Raw genomic sequence first — 12,603 nt, forward strand, 5'->3', positions numbered from 1 at the left:
TAGTCAATGGGGCTTACTCCTACGTAAGTATGGATAGGATCATAGCCTGAGAGCCCAATCAATCCTATGGGTGCCTACTCATAACTCCCATTATAGTCAGTGGAGCTTACTCCCAGGTAAGTACAGACAGCCTTGCAGCCTCAACGGAGAGCTCGCTGGAAAGAAGCGAAGCTTGTCAGCTGAAACCCAAAATTTCCCCCAGTGCAGCTGGACAGCTTTAAGGGGGCGGGGCTTTCCCAGCTTTGGCCGCGCCCCCTTCCCTTCGCCAGCCTATGACAGGCTCGCACGGGCGGGCGCGCGCGCTCGCCTCCTCAGTCTCCGCCCCCGTGCGCGTGCGCGCGCTTGGCAGCTCCTTCCCAGGCGCTGCCGGTGACGGGCGTTTGGAGGACCCTGCTCCGCCCGGCAGCCCCCTCCATGGCGGTGCCGCTGCTGGGCGCCCTGCTGGCGGCGCTGCTGGCCCTGCTGGGCGGCCTGTGCCTGGGAAGGTGAGCGGGCCGGAGGGCGAGGGCGTCACGGGCTCAGGGCCCCTTCCTGCCTGCCAGCCACAGGCACATCGGCACACCTGGGCTCTGGGTGCCCGTGGAACTCCTGGCCACTTGAGGCTGCGGGGAGCCCTTTCCTGCCCTTCCCCCAGCGGTCTTCCAGGCACCTGTCTTGTTTGTGCTGCTGCCCACCCCGAGTGCCTGCGTGGTGGGCAGTGTTGCCCACACTTGCTCCTGCCTGAGGCCAGGGATGTATGGTGGGAGTCCTTCAAACAGCACCATTGCCATGTGAAGCGCACAAGCACTCACAACCCATGCTCAGAGTGCATGGGTTGTGCGTGGTTGCGCACCTCCTGCAGCAGAGCGCATGGGTTGTGCATGGTTGCGCGCCTCACGCAGCGGAGCTCCTGGGGTGTGCGCATTTGTGCGCCTCGTGCAGCGGAGCGCATGGGATGTGTGTGGTTGCATGCCTTGCGCATCAGTGGTGCTTTTTGAAGGACTCTGGTGCGCCTCCCCTGCCTACCCACCCACTGCACATTCCTGCCTGAGGCTGATGTTGCCTTTGCCCTCCGCATTCCTCCTTGCTTGGCACTGCCCCATCCTGCTCCCCTTCTCATAAGTGGCACATTGCTACGTTCGAGTCCTCTGTGTGCCACAACTTGTTCTTTCCCCTTCCTTGCCCCCTTTTCAGGACCTGATGCTCTCTCCAATGTGGCATGAACCCATTGCACCATACAAGGGCTATCCAGTTCAGTTCTGGTCTGTCCCCCCCAAATTGGGCCTTTTGCTGTGATGTGGCTCTTTCTTAGAACCTGTTTGGATGTTACAACTCAGTCTTGGACTGTGCAACTAGCAATTTTGACAAGAGTGCTTGTGAATGTGTGTACAGTGTGCTTTATCATTAAGTAAATTATGGTATTGTTGCAGTTTACTGTTATTGTAATTATTGTCTTATCGTAATCCTCATCATCCTTATTCTGGCACTGTGAAGATCTTCAGGGTACTGGATCCAGGCCAGGCTAGTTTCAGTTGCAGCACCTTCTAAGCCAGGGGTGTCAAACTTATTTCATGCATAGGGCCGAAGTTAGCATTCATGGTGTCTGTGGGGGGCCGGAAGTGACATCTTGAAGCAGGAAGCAGGAAGTGACATCATTAAGCAGATGATGGCCAGAAATAAGCACTTTGTTCTCATGTAGAAACTCATTACCTGCAAATGACAGAAGAGAAAACGTGCAAAGCTTGTTCATATTTCCATGATATAAGAGAGCCCAGTTATCACCGGGGCAAGATAAACTGCTTTGGCCATCAGGCCTTATATTTGACACCGCTGCTCTAAGCAGTGTTGTGAAGGCTGACTTGGGGCTTGAGGTGAAGGAAGCTCTTGCTAGAAGGATTAACAGCCCAGTCCCATCTTCAGCTGGCCTGGAGGGTACAGGGCCACTGAAGTCTTGGCTGCATCCTGGCGGTCACCTGGCAACCAAGCCCAGCAGTGTAGGTACGTAAAAGAAAACTTTTACTTGCCTCTCCGGCCTCTGTGTGGTCTGCTGGGGGCCTGCTCATACCTACACCAGCTCTTTTGCTACTAGGACGAAGGGGTCGTGTCAGGCCTGGGACAGGGGTTCTGAATCCCTCAGGTGCTGCTGCTGTCAAGATTCACCCTGATCTAATCCAATCTCCCATCACACCAATGGCTGGCCTGCATGTTGGAACCTGTCGGAGAGGCAGTCATGTTGGTGGACAGTGCAATATGCTTATGGACCTCAGGATCCACTGGCATACAGCACAGATCAGGTTGGGCCTGAAATTGTGGATACAAAGAGGAAAGAGAGCCTCAAGTGTGTTTCACATAATTGCAGACACACCTTCCCTTCCCCTGGAAAGAACCAGGATACCCAAAAGGAAGAACTGCTGTTTGCTATGTATGAGGCTATTGAGTAGAATTCTCTGTTGCAGGTGGCTCCTGTACATACTTGTCAGCAACTGGTGTCGCCGGAGGCTCCAGGCAGAGTTGAAGATTGGCTCTTTTGGGTTCTTTTGGATCCAGAACCTTAGCCTGAAGTTCCAGGAGGAGCAGCAGACGGTGGTGAGTACCAGGAATGTTCAGAGGGACTTGACTTGAGCAACACTTGTAAATTGCCGCTTACTGTTCCTGGTTGCCAAGAAGTGATTTGTATGGGACAATGATTATAATTTAGAAGGAGGTTGGTGTCTCCCTGCCCCAGTCAGGCTGCTTATGGTTCTAGAAATGACTTACAGTGGCATGTGCAGTGCCACTTATAACTTACAGTGGGCAGGAGGTCTGGTCTAGAGGGCAGAGCCTCCGTTAGCCTGAAGATAACAACAGAAGGTCGCCGGTTCGAGGACACCGGCAGCTCCCTGAACGGCTGAGACTGAGACCTTGAAGCAACTGACAAGCCGAGCTGAGTGATTCCACCTGCTCTTGGTGTGAGCAAGAAGCGTCTTGGCTGCCCTCCATGTGAGAGATGGAGCTGCTTGCCAGCCTGCGTGGGAGAGCTGGAGGCCGGAAGTGAGACCAAACCAGGAAGATCCATTCTGAAATGTTGTTGGTTCTTGAAAGAGAAAACCTTTATGATTGTAAAAATCCCCTTGAGGGATTTAGAAATGCCTGCCTACGTAAACCGCCTTGAATAAAGTCAGAGGAGTAATCCGATGACCAGAAAGGTGTTATATAAATACCTAGTTGTTGTTCTTGTTGTTCTTGTTGTTCTTGTTATTATTATTATACTGGCAGGTGGGCTAGTTACCAGGCTCAGAACCTTCTTTTCTGGGCAAGAAAAATCTAGGCACCTGGTTTTCAGGTGCCTAAAAGTAGAGTCATCTTCGATCATCCGTGTCCTAGGACTAGCTCCTGAAAACGTAATGCTGCCTGTCTTTGAATTGTGCCTCTGGAGGGAGTGGTAGCAGGTGTGGCACGCTTAATCTTTGAATCAGTGAAAGCAGAGGGAATGCTGAAAAGGTGGCTGGGATTGTATGTGCTGTTGTCACAGGTGTCACATGTGTGTATGTTGTTTTAGGAAATTGACAGTATCTGGGTCTCCAGTAAGCTGCTGAACCACAATGTGCCGTAAGTACTGTAGTGTGAATGTTTCGGGTTGGGGCCGGAGCAAGAAGTCTTTCTTTTTGCATGGGCCCAACAATTTTCATCTGTTCTGCCTTCTGGGAGTGCTGTCCATGCCCACCTGTTGTTTTTTTTTTTAATTATTTCTTTCTGTCTCCATTGTGCCATCCATTGTGCCATCTCATCGAGGGGTGAGAAGGATAAAGGATAGTGCACTTTCTGCAGTGGCTGCAAGGATAAAGTGGGGAAGACCAAGCCCTTTGGGCACCTGGAACTAGACTTGAAAGTGCCATTCCCCCAATCCTCCTCGCTTTTCTTGTTCCTTAGTGGTGTTCCCCCTCCTACTGGTAGCAGCACAGTGGACTCACTGGCTGTTCTAGCCAATCACGTGACTCTGGCAAGTGACAGCAGCGGCTGTCTCTGGCAGTGATAGCAGTGATGGCCAGGCCATTGGTGTTGCTGTCCTGGTGGCAGCCTGGGAACCCTAAAAAGGAAGCAAGGTGTCTTTCCCCCTCCCTTCCTCTTTCCTAATTGGAGACAGTCGTTGCCATAAAGTGAGCCTGCTGCTATCCCAAACGGATGGCCCCACTGAGTCCAGTCGATGGGCTGACTCTGGGGGAAAAAAAACACATTTATTTCATGTACATATTTATAGCAATACCTTGACTTTCATCCACTTGACTTTCATCATTTTGCTCTTTCAGCCATTTTCAGTTATAACCACATTTCATATTCTCCTGCACGTGCTTTCCTCTTTTGACCAATTTCATCCATCCTTCCTTGACATTTGTCAATGTTTTTATGTTTGTTTTCTTTTATTTCTGTACATTTAAGTTTCTCACACATTCACGTGTTATGTAATTATGTACATTTTTCACCAGCTAAAATAAATTTGCAAGCTAAACAAGGCTGTGCTTGGACATTCCTCCATTTTTAACTTTCATCCATGCTCTGGTCCCTAATCAGGCAAAAGTGGAAGGTATTGATGTATTTTTATTTCACTTTATCTGGGCCTTTATTTCTGGATTGCCTTTTTGCCTCCCAAGAGGCCCTGAAGGCAGCTTGCAGGAGGTCAAAAACACAAAATGCATTGTAATCAAAGCAATAAAAATGATCAGCTAAAGCAGTGTTTCTCAATGTTTGTCCTCCACTGTACCACATCACACAGTCCACCTGTTCGAAGTACCACTGGAACTAACTGGAGATGACACCATTTGGCTTGGGAAGCCAGTTGTGATGCAACAGTTAGAGGCTCAGGGTGGACAGGAGGGCTTTTCAATCATGGAAAAGCATACTTTGAAGCTCTGCCTGCTGAACCGAGCCTCCTACCACAGTTTGTTGTGTCATATTCCTGGTCTCACTGCCAAGTGGTGGGTATCGGGTACCACCAGACACCACTGTTGGTTCCCATATCACTGGTTGAGAAACATTAAGCTCAAGCTCAATGTCTGAGAACGATTAAAGCCCATCTGCAGGAATGACAATTAAGTAATAAGAAGGCTCTGAATCTTCCAATGACATAGCATGGGTGTGAGGGTTTGGGCCAAAGGATTCTCAGAGACTGCTGGTTTTGTGGCAGTTCTGTCCTAATTGGTGAGGGAGGACAGGAATGCCATCAATCCTCCCCACCAGTGTCAGTTCTCCCTACTCCTGCCATAGCCTTCTCCTTAGGCACAGCTATCTAGAGCAGGGATGCCCAAACCCCACCCCCGGGGGCCACTTGCGGCCCTTGAGGACGCCCAATCCGGCCTGCAGGGAGCCCCCAGTCTCCAATGAGCCTCTGGCCTTCCGGAGACTTGTTGGAGCCTGTGCTGGTCCAGCACAGCTGCTCTCAGTGTGAGGGTGACTGTTTGATCTCTTGTGTGAGCTGCGGGCTGAGGGCTCCCTCCACGGCTTGCTGTTACATGTCTGTGATGCAGCAGCGGTAGTGAAGGAAAGGCTGGCCTTGCTTTGTGCAAGGCTGTTTATAGGCCTTGAGCTATTACAAGACCTTCATATAAGTTCCACATCTAATATATTCATTCATGTAAATTTATGTACATTTATTCAAATTTGAAATGTAAATTAATTTTTTTTTCCCCCCCGGCCCCTGACACATTGTCAGAGAGACGATGTGGCCCTCCTGCCAAAAAGTTTGGACACCCCTGATCTAGAGGATAGTTAGAATCCTTGTCTGCTATAGAATCCTAGAGTGTCTCTCATAAAACTGCTGCATGTGCAATGAGCTAGGGAGCATATCTGGGGGCACACAGAGTGCACTGTTGCCCCTCGATCATTCCCAGCATTCCCTGGCAGCTGTATGTGGCCATCAGGCACAGTGGTCCAGCCTGACCACATCTTTTAGGGATGTCTGTCCTTCTTGATCATCTTACTGCAGCATCTCTGATGAGGTTCCAAGGAACCTCAGGGCTTCCTCCACATGTGGTTTAAAAATACCCAGTGCATAGTACTGAAGTCCCAGGAAAGAATAGCTATAGTTTCAGTCCAGGCTTCCCTGCCTTCTTGAGGCTGGCGGCTGGAAAGGGGAGCAGCAGGAATGCTGGATGGTAACCCTGACTCCTGGGGGGAGTGTGCATGCGGGAAGAGGGTTGTGCCAAGCCAGCATGCTTCTCATCATGCAGGTTGTTCTTTGCTGTTGTTCCCCGTGCAGGAGCTACCTGGCCCTGTGCTTCGGAGAAGTGCGCATACGCGTGGATCTCCAGAAGGCGCCTGGGCTGCAGCCACAGGCCCCAGATGTTCCGGTACAGAGCACTGTTGAACAGAGCCAAGTGCTCTCCCTGGGGCCCTCGCTGCTACGGGTGCTTAGCCAGGTGAGGCAGGGAATCTGGGGAAGCCGGGACTCTTGCTCTGCAGCCCTTGCTCACTAGAATCCCCTGTCCTCCTTAGCTGTGCTCTGTCCACGTGGACTCGGTCAATGTCATGGTCTTGCATGTGGCAGCATCTGAATCTCTGTGGCATGTCCAGATCACGAGGACCCGGCTCCTGTTGGACTGCGATGGCCGATGGTGAGTACCGTCAGTTGTGGCACCTTGTAGACTTATTTTTGTGAGCCACTTAGGCTGAAAGCCAATCCCTGGTTGGGGCTGTGCTCTGGGATGGGACACAGGACTGTATCTGAGAATTTCTTGGCTGTAACTAGAAACTTTCCAACTATTCATTTCAGGCCTTTTTTTTGTCCATGGCATCCTTTCAAAGCCCCCCCCCCCCCCAATCCTCAGAAACTGCTTCTGATGGAGGAGGTGGAGAACCACTTTTGGTCTCGGGGCTGCCTGTTCCCTGCTGCTGCTATCTCTGTTCTGTAGCAGGCTCTGTGAGGTTCTTATTGTGAGATGTCAGAAATGCAGGTTCTGTGCTGTTCTAGGTCCTGGGCTCTCCTAAGCTGGTCAGTATAGTCCCATTCTTACCTCCCAGATCAGCCGTTCCCAGATTCCTCCGAGGGAGTTGGGACTGCTGTGGGTTGTTGCGCGGGCTGGGCGGGAGCGGGGTGTGGTGGTCCAGATGGAGCCACAGTGATTGTGGCGCCGTGGGGACCCAGGAACATCCCCATGTACCTGGGGTGTCCTGCAGCCTCCTGGAGGGTCTTGGAGACTTGCAGCCCCCTCCGCAATCCTCTGCATGGCTGCAATGAGCTCTGTTCTGCTCTCAAGGCTCACTTCCTGTTTATGATTGCGCAAATAGGAAGTGAGCTCCGAATAACAGTTTGGCGCTCATTGCAGCCGTGTGGGGGGGTCACGGGGGGGGGCTGCAAGCCTCTTGGACCATCCAGGAGCTGCAGGATGCCCAAGGTATGTGGGGAGGTTCCTGGGTCCCTGCAGCACCATAATTACTGCTGCGCCATCAGAGACCCATTCCTGGGCCTCTCCCCATAAGGGGGAATGGCCCATTTCTAGTTCCCTGATGGGTCGCAACCCACCAGTTTGGGAACCACTTTCCTATGGGCTAATCCAGAACAGACCATAAAAGTGGGCCCCCACCCTATTTTTAAATACACAGACAGTGTTTGGCGGAGGAGGGAGATGACCTACCCTGTGATTATCTGTTCTGGACCAGCCCATACAGTTTACTACTCGAGTTGGGGAGTGGGATGGAGAAGAGCTGTGCATCTTCACTCTTTTAACCCCAGATAGCTTGCGAGTCTAATGACAGGTTGGGGGAAGGTGGCCTGGGTTGTTTTTCCAGCAGCTCCTTTTCTTTAGATTCTGATCCCAGCCACCATGCAACGTTCCAGAGGTGGCAGCACCAGAATAATAATCTCTCCAGGTGGGTGGGGTCACCTCCACGAGGGCACCTTTTCCCTGTTGACACCTTTCTATGACTAACAGTTGCTGACTCCTGATCTGAGATAAGCGAACTGAGTTGGCACACTGTATATCACAAGCGCCAACAAAAGTAGTTTCACCTAAATAGTGCGTGTTAAACAGACATGCTCTTCAACAAGGGGATATATTTTAATGCATTAAAATTTTTTTTGCAGAATGATGTGTTGCCTCAGACTCACCTTTCTTCCCCCTGCCCCTCCCATTTAGCCTGATTTCTCTTCTTCCCTGTTCTCTCCTCTCTTCCCAGCATGACATGCGAAGTGACCGTCAGCCAAGTGAACAGCAAAGTTCTCAAGAGCAGCCAACAGGTGAGGTGGGGCATTGCATGTCTGATCCTAGTTGTGGTTTTCTCCACTCCATGTATCTCCCCCAGTTTGTCCTCAAAACAACTCTTGAGGGAGAGGCTGTGCCTCAGTGGTAGGAGAGGGACATAGCACCTGTTAGCAGAAGGTTCCAGGTTCAATCTTTGGCAGCTTCTCCAGGTAAAACCCCTGTCTGAAACTCTGGAACGCTGTTGCCCTTCAGCATAGACGAGTGGTTCCCAAACTTACCTGGGTCACAGTGCCCCCACAGCCTCTTCTTCCTGGCTCAGCTGCATGCTACCATCTTGGATCTCTTGAAATCGAAGCTGGTGGCACCCAAATCTCAGGACATTTGGGCACTGCCATCTTGGATCTCATGAGAATTCACAAAATGGCAGTGCCCAGGGGAACAGTAGGAGGGGCCACCAGGAACATTGTGCAGCACTCCTGTGAGTGTGCCGTGATGCCCTAGGCATTGCAACACATACTTTGGGAATCCCTGGTTGTGTTAGTACAGAGCGAAATGGACCATGAGTCTGGCTCAAGTTAAGGCATCTTCATGTGTTCACATAGCACTGGGAGGTAGGTGAGGTGTAAAAATAGCAACTTGACCCAAGATCACTCAGTGAGCTTCATGGCTGAGTGGGGATTTGGACCCAGATCTCTCTCAGCCAACAGCACTTTATCCACTGTACCTTGCTGGATCTATGTTGGCTTCTGCTCTGTACTAGAGGGGAGGATGGAAAAGGAGGTACCCTTCAAAGGATGTCCCGCTTGTTGTGCTTCCAATAGGCGAGGCTGTGGTTGCTGCACGTTATCTTCCCGTTGCCATGTGCGTGAGTGTGTGTATGGTTCCCTTTCCCCCTCAGGATGACGCGTGCCTGGCAGAACTGTCTCTGGCACTTACCATTTCCCTGGACATCAGCATGGGCAAGCGGCAGCTGCAGGGCCTGGACATGGGGGTCTGGAGCCTGCACGCCGAGCTGCACGAGGGGTTGTTCCACAGCGAGCTTCTGCAGCGCGTCGGAGGCAGTGCTGAAGATGCGGCTGGTCAGTAATCCCCAGAAGAGCCACTGGAAGCCGCCACTTCTGGGCTTCCCAGAGCTGAGGTGCCATTTTGCAACTTCCCTGCCCACTTGGGACAAGTGAACAAGTGGGAAACGGTGCCTCCCTCGGTCCGCCTGCCTGCTTTCCGCCAGCTGGAAAGGACACTTTGGGACTTTGGCGCTCTGAGGCAGGGAGAGGCAGCCTGAATAGTCCTGTGTCGCTTTTTCCAGCTCCAGTGTGGGCAGAGGCAGCAAAGGCACAGCAGAGATACTGGAATCTCCCAGGCCAGTGTCCTGATCTCTGAACAAGTTGGTGGGTTGTTTCATACACACGTCCCCTGTTTTCTAGATTTGATGACTGCTTGTGAGCTGCAGCCATCCCTGCTGAGTTTGGACAGCCTGAAATATGTGCCCTGCAGAGTGAAGGTGGAGCTGGAGAGCACCAGCCTGGTCCTGTCGATGAACAGTCGAAAGAGGTAATGAGGAGCTGAGACCATTGCCTGTTCCCTGCTCTGCCCGACTTCTCTTGTGCTGATGGAGGTGTTGATCTCCCCAGCTGTTCGGCCAGCATTTTGCCACTTGCAGGTAGCTGAGGACAAACCTCCGTAAGTAGCTGAGGACAAGCCTTGGCCAGCTTCTGCATCCTTCTTACCGTCCTGGTGACACCAGGTGTTGCTGCTTGCTCCAGTTGCGCTCAGTTGGCTATGCAAATATGTCTCTTTGCTCTCTCTGCAGGCACCTCACCTGGACCTTGAAGCTCCTGCAGTTTGTGTACCAGTGTGATGGGGAGCAGATCCCCCTTCGCAGCTTCACACCCACCTGTGACTTGCCCCAAATGAACATTGAGCTTGTGCTGGAAGGCAAGTGTGGGGTTGGACCTGGACAGAGAAGAGCCACGTACATGGTGTACCACAGAAGGAAATATTCCCCCATACCTCTACCCTCCACCTGTTCCTTTGGGGTATTCTAGCAGGTGGATTCTTCTTGTTACTTAATGAAAGGGTAGCACCCTGTGTGTGGCACCTTAACCCCCCCCTTTTTTTTTTAAAGTGGTCCATTGATGCATTTTAAAGTTGTGAACTTTTTGTTTATGAATTATTCCTTGTTTGATACTTTAAGTACAGCTGAGCCAGGTTAGAGAACAAGTTAGTGGAAAAAAGAATTTAGTATTTGTTAAGGATTTCCAACTGGATTTGGAATGGTTACCTATACTAATTTGTGATGATTTGCGATGTTCTGTACTGTCTTTTGAATAAGCCACGAGAACCAGATTTTTGGCCATTTTCTGGTTGACCTGCAATCACTTCTGATGGTTGAGGCACTGTGGACCTATACAGACCATGTTCTTCTTCAGGAATGGGAGAATGGCCCTGTTGGCTTGAATTGCTTTGGAGCCAGAAGGCAGGAGGGTTGTCTAGCGGTCCAGCAGGGACAAGCCCCTTAGTGTCCCCTGCTTGCAAGGAAAATTGTCCTTAGGTCTCCTTTCAGATTTGGGTCGAACCTGGTTGGCAACAGCTCTCCTTGCCGAAAGTTGATTTTGCAAGACGGTCTGCAGAAAGCTTGTAACAAAATAAAACAAGCAAACAACCCAATTCAAACATCTTGACACTTTTAAAGCAAACATGTAACCTCGGGGGTCTGCAGCAGAAAGGCCCTGCTCTTGCTCTCAACTTATCCAGCTGCTTCTTTGGAGCTAGTCTTGCCTTGATCCCTTATATTCAGTATCACAAGAGTTCGTGTGGTGGGTTGTTGGAGAGAATTTCACAGGGTTTGGTGGGAGCTGAGAGTTTGTGATGGCTGTTTCCCAAGGAGCATAGTTGCATTGCTCTTGGACCATCAACCATGAAAGGAAAGCCAAGGAGCGTCCTTCCCTCTCCCCCCCCCACCTCCTTAAGCCCTGGTTCTTTCTGCTCCCCACAGATGGGCTCCTGCTCTCCCAAAGCCGCCAGCGGATTGTGTGCCTCACCTTGCTGAAGGCCAGCTTGCAAGTGAGTGGCAGCTAAAGGAGGTGGCTTTGTTTTGTGTCGGTGCGCTTTGTATTTCCCCCCCCCCTTGTCTCACAGCAGTCTTGCTGCCCCACAGGTCATGGCCATCGATATCTCAGTGGCTGTGATGCTCAACACTTGCATCATTCACTACCGCCTCCAGGAGTTCTCACCCTGGCTGGAAATGCTGGCGTCGGCACAAGAGAAGACAGAGCTCCCGACCCCTGTGAGGAGCAGTGCCAGGAGGCAAGTTTTCTGCTAGTGCTCCCCTGAACGTCAGTGGGCCTGCTTAGTGGGATTTTAACACTGTTGCTTCAACGGCCTGCTGACCTTGGGGTTTAGTGTCAGTAGTTCTGGGAGCCAAGTTAGACCAGGGCTCAGAAAATGCCGCTTGACGTTCTCCTTCCTTTTCTGCATCTGATCAGATGTTTTGGATCAACATCTGCTACTGAAGTGGTGGTGGGGGGGGGGGAAGAATGGCACTTGTGGCATCAGTAATGGGGGAACCTTAGTTGGGCAGGAAAGGACTTGAACTAGCCAATGAAAATATACTGCCCTGCAAAGAAGTATAAAGACAATTCTGCTGGTTCCAAACAGATTTTTTTAAAAAAAATCATCATCTTCAGACACATTAAAGTAGACATTAAGCTGAATTTTCAAATGGCAGTACAAATACTTGCAGGACTTCCTGACACTAACCAGGTATGGAAATCCAGCACACCCTAATCTTCTTCATTTGAGGGTGCACACACCGGTACCACCCTAAAGGAGTCAGTGTGGGAATTTTCTATGGAATGAGCTATGTGTCCCACCCATTCTGCCCCAGCCTCCGCCTCTACGGACACAATATCAGGCTCCAAATTCAGCATAAATGTTCGCTCCCTTCTGAGCTTCAGACAGGATTTCACTTAAAATATCTATTTCCAGATGCCCAGCATGTTTATCTGGTTAAATATTCAATGCCTTTAAAAACATATCAAAACAAAAGCTGGCTCCTTTCATAATCTTGATATAACTTCACTGGTTAGAGGAAGGAAGGAGGCTGTTGAAAGGGCTCAGCCTGTCAGCACTCTGCATGGCCAGTGTCTGCTGGAAACAGGAAGAACTGGTTGATCCAGTGCTTAGATCAGTTTGCAAGGTCGTATGTCTGGCCAAAAAAGGGGCGAGTGCAGAGTCACAGGCTGACTTGTGTACATCTGGGTGCAGCCTTGGCAGCCCCAGTCTTCCATAATCATTCATAATACTGTGTTTCAGCATTCATTATGTCACTTTTTTCTAATGTCTTTAAAAAATGTCAGTGTAAGACAATTGAACCAGGGAGTTGTTACTAATTTTTAATTCAAAACTCGTTGAGGAGACACGTGCAACTCCACTGGCCATGCTGATCCAC

The 12,603-nt window shown here is 50.8% G+C and overlaps 1 protein-coding gene across 1 annotated transcript in view; it reads left to right on the plus strand.

Moving 5' to 3' along the window:
• The first annotated feature begins 377 nt into the window (after positions 1 to 377).
• The window catches only part of BLTP2 (bridge-like lipid transfer protein family member 2), a 39,920-nt gene continuing 27,694 nt past the window's right edge, over positions 378 to 12,603 (plus strand). The window contains exons 1-11 of the mRNA XM_066636068.1: positions 378 to 485; positions 2,436 to 2,565; positions 3,518 to 3,567; positions 6,212 to 6,371; positions 6,448 to 6,566; positions 8,128 to 8,188; positions 9,052 to 9,232; positions 9,578 to 9,704; positions 9,964 to 10,088; positions 11,149 to 11,216; positions 11,311 to 11,459. Of these exons, the coding sequence (XP_066492165.1) occupies positions 415 to 485; positions 2,436 to 2,565; positions 3,518 to 3,567; positions 6,212 to 6,371; positions 6,448 to 6,566; positions 8,128 to 8,188; positions 9,052 to 9,232; positions 9,578 to 9,704; positions 9,964 to 10,088; positions 11,149 to 11,216; positions 11,311 to 11,459 (1,241 nt within the window). The 5' untranslated portion in view covers positions 378 to 414. The remainder of the gene's footprint in view (positions 486 to 2,435; positions 2,566 to 3,517; positions 3,568 to 6,211; positions 6,372 to 6,447; positions 6,567 to 8,127; positions 8,189 to 9,051; positions 9,233 to 9,577; positions 9,705 to 9,963; positions 10,089 to 11,148; positions 11,217 to 11,310; positions 11,460 to 12,603) is intronic.

Source organism: Tiliqua scincoides, chromosome 8 (genome assembly GCF_035046505.1).
Source record: "Tiliqua scincoides isolate rTilSci1 chromosome 8, rTilSci1.hap2, whole genome shotgun sequence".
NCBI classification, from domain to species: Eukaryota; Metazoa; Chordata; class Lepidosauria; order Squamata; family Scincidae; genus Tiliqua; species Tiliqua scincoides.